An 8,381-nucleotide genomic window follows, 5' to 3' on the forward strand; every position below is an offset into this window, starting at 1 on the left:
ATATATATATATATATATATCACTTTTGTAATAACAAATTTCTTCTCGATTTTTTACTCTTTTTTGAAGGAAAATTGATTTTTTAATAAAGAGAAAATGTGAGATGTAGTTAAATTATTGTACTACGATCTGGTAGTGACCATGTAACTATTTCCCTAAAATGGAAACGTGAGAAGTGAAATTTTTATACATATGTACGTATCACATATATAAAAAAATGTTCACTTTTCACGTTTTCGCCTCAGGGAAAAGGTTGCATGATCACTATCCTGGTCAGTGAAAGTAAATATTGTGGATAAAAAAATTAAGACATTTGGGAAAGATTGCATTGTAACGCGCAATGATGGTATAATGATGGCAATAGCTGCAGGTTTTTTTACACACAAAAGCGTAGTAAAATGAAACAAATAATCAAAAAGACTAATGAAATAATAATATAATTATTCACAATAACAATTCAATATTTTTCGTTATAATTTACAGTTTTTTCACTGATATTACGCTCCGCAATTTTATTTTAATGATAGAAATATTGATATATACTTTGGAAGTTTAAAGAAAGATGATAATAATGGATTACAGAATGAAATCGCTACTACGAAATTGTGAGACGCGACATCGCTTATCGCAATCCTGCGAGCCTTTCCTTCAGAAGATTGTCCTTCAGACTTTCTGTAGCGATACGATCACATCCGAATGTTCTCATACATCCTCAAGACTTGCGTCCTTGTCTGTTAAACCGTACGATGAAATACCAGGCCCTCGACCGATCCCAATCATAGGCAATGCCTGGCGATTATTGCCGCTGATCAGCCAATATCAAATCTCGGATGTCGGAAAGATCTCGCAGATATTTTATGAAGAGTATGGCAAAATAGTGCGGCTAAGTGGTCTGATAGGTCGTCCCGATCTGCTTTTTGTCTACGACGTTGATGAGATCGAAAAAGTGTACCGACAAGAGGATCCTACACCTTTCAGACCGTCTATGCCTTGCCTGGTGCACTATAAGAATGTTGTACGCAAGGACTTTTTTGGCGAACTACCAGGAGTTGTAGGAGTGTAAGTGAATGATAATTGTCGAGGAATAGTTTCGCCTTAATTTATTAAAATATGCGAAATATAAAATAAATGGAAGATTCTCTTTTTTAAGATATAATTTTTTAGTAAAAGTCATAATAATAATATTTTTAGAAATTGTAGCAATAAAAATAATTAATTTCAATTATCAATAATTTTTCTTCTAAAAAATTAAATCTAAAAAATCTAAAAAATTTATCTAAAAAATTAAATAATTAAATGGAGTAAAAAATGCTCGTATATTTTCTTAATTAACACAACGTCATGGCTTATTTCAAATTATAATTAAATTAACTTTAAATTAATATAATTAACAAATGTTTCGGTTTACAAAGCCTTCTTCAATGCTACCACGCAGAGATACAATCTTAAATTAACGAATAAAAAATAATGGATACAATGAAAATTTAAAAAATATCAATGGTGAAATATCAAAATATAAAAAAAGTATTAAAAAATTCGTCAATACGTATCCCGCCAGACGACAATAAGCTAGAAACATTTGGATACTTCAGTCAACAGTAATTAATTATTATTCATTGATTAAAATAGATTTGCCAAATTCCTCAGTTAAAATCGAGAATCCAGTTTTGTCCAAACTGGATTAAAACTTGTATTAAACGATTTGAGAATTCTTTAATTACGAATATTTTATGATATTTGTAATTTATATAAAATACTGTAATCTAAACTCTCAATTAAAGATACGGTTAAATACAATAAAGATATTGACTGTTGCTCGTTTGAAAATTAACTGATTAAATAATTAAATAATTAACAAATTATACTCGTATTATTAATAACAGAATATAATAATATAAATGATTAAATTAAAACTATTTTAGTTTTTTAAAATATTTTTTATTTTACTGTCATATCAAAAGTTATATTTGTCATCTCTTTCTTTGAAAAAATTTTTATGCATTATTATTTTAATTTGATTAAAAGTTTAATTTAATAAAAATTTGGCAAACTTACATTAACTTCTGTGTTTTGTAACTCGGAAACAAAATCAACTAGAATGTCGATAAACTCTTCAATTATTTTTTCTTGTGTCCTGAATTTATTTCTGAAGTAATACCATGTTATGAAACATCTTGCACAATTTATTTTTAAATTATGTAGAAAAATTATGTATTAATAAAAATTATATATATTAATATATAATACCTACTTATACAGCGATGGATTTTTCGAGTTTTATGATTTACATCTCGATTTTTTTTTATTAATTTTTTACATGTCAAATCTCAATGAAAAGATTCGTACGATTGAAAAGAATGGTCTTTAATTCATTTCGTTCGATCCGATTTATATCAATTCATTATACATTAAATTAATTTTTTTCATTAGACATGGTGAACCTTGGAAGGAATTTCGTACGCGCGTTCAGAAATCTATTCTCCAGCCGAAAGCTATACGAAAATACATAACACCAATCGAAGTAGTTACGAAAGATTTTATAAATAGGTAAAAAAAGAGTAAGGAATAAATTTAGGCCCGTATTCAGAATGCGCTTACAATGTTAGCGCGCTAATATATTATACTTTACATTACGCAGATTATAGAATTTCCAAGATAAAAACGCACTTTTATTGATAATAGTGTTGTCAATACGGGCCTTAATGTATATGTATTAGATGTAGTAAAAAGAAATCCATTATTTTTGCATGAAATTGAATGGAAAAATAATGGATTTCTTTTTACATCTAATATATATCGATGATTATTGCGATATTTCTTATTGTAGAATCGAGAAGATTAAAGGAGACGACGATGAGTTGCCGGGCGATTTCGATAACGAGATACATAAATGGGCTTTGGAATGTTAGTTCTATCTTAAGTAAATTATATTATTCTTATCTTATGTAAAATATTAACATGTTAATTGCATTACAAAACTCCTTCTCTCTTTATGCTAATAATGCTATTTTATAAACTGTATTTAAGATATTTTATATAACTTACACTAATTTTTTTTAATATCTATGAAATTTTTGAATATCTATGAAATATTAATCTTTTCATTTTTATTTTCTTATAGCTACAGTTGTTTTATATTCAAAAACATTTGAAGTTTTATAAAAGTAGAAACTATATGTATAAATCATGTATAAATGCATTTGGTTTCACGCATGATGTGCATAATGCATCATTTATTCTTGTTTAACATTCGGTGAATAACAAGGATAAATGATGCGCATCATGTATGAAACGGAACACAGTCATAATATTAATTAATATTATTCTAATTACTTTTGAAATTATTTGAAATAATTTGAAAAGAAGACTATTTTAAAATTAATGTAAACAGTAAACATTAAAACTGCTTTTTTCTTTTTCACATTATATCTATCTATAGAATTTTCTAAATTATACGTATGGCAAAATATAATTTGATTTTTATTAGTTTTTATTTGTTTTATGTATCTTAACACGATACATATAGATACATATTTAGCTACAACATTTAACAAGCTTCTAACATATTTTACATAACATATTTTACAACGCAATTTATTTAACAGAGAGAAAGGTAGAAAGGAAGAGAAACTACTACTAGAAAAGAAACTACTAGAAACTATTAGAAAAGTTGAAATTCTTTTTTTCTTTTCGGAAAGAAAACCCTTAACATTCTCATTTTCATTACTGTGACTATTGGAACGTTCAATGACGATAATATGTACTATGTACTATGAATTATACATTTGATTCAATCGAGCAGGTATTGGACGTGTGGCACTCGATGTCAGACTCGGCTGTTTGAGCGACACTTTGTCGTCGAATTCTGAACAGCAAAAGATTATCGATGCTGCCAAATTCGCGTTGAGGAATGTTGCTTTGCTCGAGCTTAAAGCACCGTATTGGAGATACATCCCAACGCCTCTCTGGAGTCGCTACGTACGCAATATGAATTATTTCATTGAGTAAGTTTAGAGAGACTAAAGATACGATAGAAAGTACTGTAAAAAGATATGCTGTAGGTAGAGAATAAAGTAAAAAAAAAACGATTGACAGAAATTTAAACTGGAAAAATAAATTATGATTTTGAGGCAATTTTGAGAAACAAAGAAAACTAGAAAATAAATAAATAATTTATTTGAGATTTGGACAAATGAAAGTAAATTGTCTTTTGTTTCTTTCGATATTTTGTTACATCACTTAGCACTTATACGAAGTAGAAAATTGTAGAAAATAAGTGAAATACGGAAGAAGATTCATTTTAAATTAGCTATTAAATAATAGACTACATTTATCCGGTTCGATTTAAAATTATAACATCGATGTTATGAAACCGGCCAATCACAGTCATTCCATTCTTCAAAGAAACAGCTACAATTGGCCAATTTCATAACATCGATGTTGTAACTTCGGCGTAAATCGAACCAGGTAAACGTAGTCATAGTTAAATAAATGTTCAATGTTATATAAATTTTTTCAACTTAATTCAATTTACAGATAATTTGATAATGATTTATTTCTGAAACTCAACAATTAGTATTGATCGATAATCTGTAACAATATATATATGTTTCATTTTAGGATATGCATGAAGTACATTGACGCTGCGATAGTCAGGCTTAAAAATAAGAACGCCATGGACGAGAGCGATTTGTCGCTGATAGAACAAATTCTAGCCAAAGAGACAGACCCTAAGATAGCTTATATTTTTGCTCTCGATCTGATATTAGTTGGCATTGACACGGCAAGTCGCACAATATCGTAGATTACAACTACTAATCATATTACTTTTATTTAAAAAATTTACAATTAATTACTCTTAATCCTTAAGTAGGTGTATTTACAAAATCAGCGATTGAAGTAACTTTGGAGCTTCTCTCTCCTGAGGAAGCTAAATTCTTGATCGTTTGATTCATCTTTTATTCATAATACTTGTTATGACTCCTTTCGATGGGTTGGAAGTAGTTTATTTAAGGGATTAAGAGAAAGAGGAAGAGGTTCTAATTCCATGCGCCTACTTAAGGATTAATTAAATGTGTAACAATATTATGCATAAATTAAAAGTACACAAAAAGAATATTTTTGCTAAAATATATAAAAATTAGATCAGATTCGATATTCTGTTAATTATGTTGGATTATCAGAATAATTATATAGAACATGATATCTATAAATGCAGCAAAAAGCTTGAGCATTCTGACAACTTCCTTGAACGTCTAATATAATTATTTTGATAGTCCAGAGCATTAATTGCCATTTCGCATTCCTGAAATATTTCAAGTTTTTAAAACAGGATGAGGAAAAAGTTCAGGAAAACCAAGCATTTTTTATAGAAAAATTACATTTCCATGTATATTATAGATATCGATGGCAGTATGTTCGATATTATATCAGTTAGCAACTAGACCAGAAGAGCAGGAGAAGATACATCAAGAGTTATTGCAAATACTGCCAGATCCATCCGTTTCTCTCACAACAAACCATTTGGATCAAGCAATCTATATGAAAGCTTTCATCCGCGAAGTATTTAGGTAATATTAATCGTCATAGTATTAATAAACTCTGATAATAAAATTAACTTACTAAACAATTAATTTAATTGTTTACATGTGTTAATGATGGCCTGATTACTTTCGTAAATTAATGAATCTTATATGCGCTGCATTTCAGAGTATACTCCACTGTTATCGGAAATGGAAGAACATTGCAAAACGACACCATCATTTGCGGCTATAAAGTTCCCAAAGGAGTATGTAGCACATCTTATTTTTAATTTTTATATTTCCCTACCTTATCGTTTATAATGTCGTTAAAATCGTTTATATAATTTATCATGCTTAATACAATTATTTGCAAATATATCTGTATATCTATATCAAAATAAGATGTTTTTCTTAACATTTTGTAGTCCTATAAGTAAAATTCCGTTATATCTATACACAGATAAAATAGTTTTATTGAAGTATTTAAAAATTCAGCTAGATATAAATCTGAAATAATTTTATTAAATAATATTATTTAAGATTGTTTTAAAGGTGCGAATAAACATCAAAAATTTATTAAATTGCTAGTCAATTTAACTCGTGATATTACTGCAGTAGTTTAGTAGAGTTAACGTTTCAAAACCGAAAAAGTCATTTCTGGGGACTACATACGTAATATATAAATTCACACAAGAATCAAGCAAACATTTAAGATCCAGTTAGACCGTTTAAGGCTTTGATTTCTATTGTTCGTGTTATCACACATATACGGTCCTATAATATATTATATTGAAATAATTTTATTTATTTTAGCTATTTCAATAATTATTTAGAATATTTAAGATGACTGTTAGAATGTCAAAATTTTTTGTAACATGCTCATTATGTATATGAGCGTGTCTTACATAATTATTTTGATGATTCAATAAAATTTCAATTACTTAGAATCTGTACCTATAAGCTTTTTAAATACGTCAGCAAAATCATTCTTTCATATATATAATATTTAATAAAATTATATCAAAGTTGTAAATAATTTTATTCGTGACTGATTCATAGCAGACGTCGAGTAGACGATCTAATATAAAATAAAATTATTTTAGATTCAAGTTGTATTTCCAACCCTTGTCACCGGTAATATGGAGGAATATGTTGCGGACGCGAAGACGTTTAAGCCTTCAAGATGGCTTAAAGATTTCAATAATGAAAACTTGCATCCATTTGCGTCGTTACCGTACAGTTACGGAGCACGAATGTGCTTGGGAAGACGATTCGCGGATCTCGAGATGCAAGTGCTCCTCGCGAAGGTAGAATATATAATGTTTAAGCTTATAAAAATTTGTGCTAACAAATTAAAAAAAAAAGCAAATATACTGTTATAACGATATTATTTTCAGCTCCTGAGATCATATAAACTGGAGTACTATCATCAGCCGTTAAAATACAAAGTCACGTTTATGTACGCGCCTGATGGAGAACTTAAATTTAAATTTATAAAAAGATAGTATCTAACAAGTATAATATTGCAAAATAAATTCAAAGTAATTAAAACGAAAAAAAATTCAAAATTTGCAAGTAATGATAAAAAAAACATTGATTGCAAGGTTGTAATAGTACACACATATTAATGTCAGATTATAGAATATTAGAATAAAACGTTTATAATTTAGTTTAGTCTAGTTATCATGTATATAATAAAGATAAAAAACATGAACATTCACTGTCAAATTCTAAACAATGTGCTTTTTATTTCCTGTTTCTTGCTTTTTTCCCCTTTGCAACCGTTTTATCAATAATTGTATTTCTTGCTATGTATTTCTTGTTCTTTTCAAAATTCGTTTTTTATCTCCAGTGATATCAAACAAAAAACCGGATAAGAAGCAAAGATAAAATGTAAAGCCTGTTCTGCAATGTGCTTTTTCCTATTTCTTGTCTTTTTTTTGTTATTTTTTTATATCTTGTCTTTTTGCTTTTTATTGCCCGATTTTTTGTTTTATATTGCCCGAAGTGAAAGTTAACTTCGAAAGAAACAAGAAATTATGTAGCAAAAAATACAATTGTTGATAAAATGGTTGCAAAGGAGAAAAAAGTAAAAAGTAAAAAACAAGAGATAGGAAGAATGGATTGAAATGGATTAAAATGGATTCAGATTTTCAAAAATATTCATTATCATATTAAATATTCATATTCGGATTCATGAATGTTAAAATGAATTCTTTTCAATCTTGAATGCATTTTTATTCATTTATAGGAATTGCTTAGAGCATATCTATGCCTTTCAATCTAAAAATAATATTAGCATTTTCTATGCGCATCGTGAATATTACTCAATTCAGAATTGTGGAATAGAAAGTACAGTCTTTTAATTTAATTGAATTCAAAAATAATATCAGCAATTTCTGTGCAACGTGAATACTGCTTAATTCAATATTCTGAATATGCAGTTTTTCAATTTAATTAAATAAAACAAATTTTTATTTAAAAAAAAAAAGGACCATAAATGCTACTTAAATTATTCAAAAAAAAGTTATAAATAGGAAATTTTTCGTTTCAATCCAAATAAGTTCAAAAAAATTGTAACGTAAAAATAATTGAGCTATGTTCTTTTGTTTCTCTTTGATTGAAAGTAAAATAAATGATCGATGTGAACACAAACCAAGTCGAACACAGCCTGAATATTAGGCCAATCACGGCGCGCGACATCGGCCAAACGAGATTAGATTATTCGACCATGGAATATCGGGATTATGAATCTTTTATAGCGATACCCGCTAGATCACTTTTTCAATTAATAAATATTATTCATGCTCTACTTCATTACAATTACAACCAGCTAAACTAGTAATAAAATTATATATA

General features: G+C 28.0%; 1 protein-coding gene across 1 annotated transcript in view; it reads left to right on the forward strand.

The window, feature by feature from the left end:
* Nucleotides 1–7,257, forward strand: part of LOC108689249 (probable cytochrome P450 301a1, mitochondrial) — an 8,134-nt gene extending 877 nt beyond the window's left edge. Inside the window, exons 2-10 of the mRNA XM_018195945.1 lie at nt 583–1,059; nt 2,431–2,547; nt 2,828–2,904; nt 3,803–4,004; nt 4,621–4,783; nt 5,401–5,570; nt 5,710–5,788; nt 6,626–6,829; nt 6,920–7,257. Coding sequence (XP_018051434.1) covers nt 583–1,059; nt 2,431–2,547; nt 2,828–2,904; nt 3,803–4,004; nt 4,621–4,783; nt 5,401–5,570; nt 5,710–5,788; nt 6,626–6,829; nt 6,920–7,027 — 1,597 coding nt within the window. The 3' untranslated portion in view covers nt 7,028–7,257. The remainder of the gene's footprint in view (nt 1–582; nt 1,060–2,430; nt 2,548–2,827; nt 2,905–3,802; nt 4,005–4,620; nt 4,784–5,400; nt 5,571–5,709; nt 5,789–6,625; nt 6,830–6,919) is intronic.
* The last annotated feature ends 1,124 nt before the right edge of the window (nt 7,258–8,381 follow it).

The sequence above is a fragment of the Atta colombica genome, unplaced genomic scaffold, assembly GCF_001594045.1.
Source record: "Atta colombica isolate Treedump-2 unplaced genomic scaffold, Acol1.0 scaffold261, whole genome shotgun sequence".
In the NCBI taxonomy this organism is placed as follows: domain Eukaryota; kingdom Metazoa; phylum Arthropoda; class Insecta; order Hymenoptera; family Formicidae; genus Atta; species Atta colombica.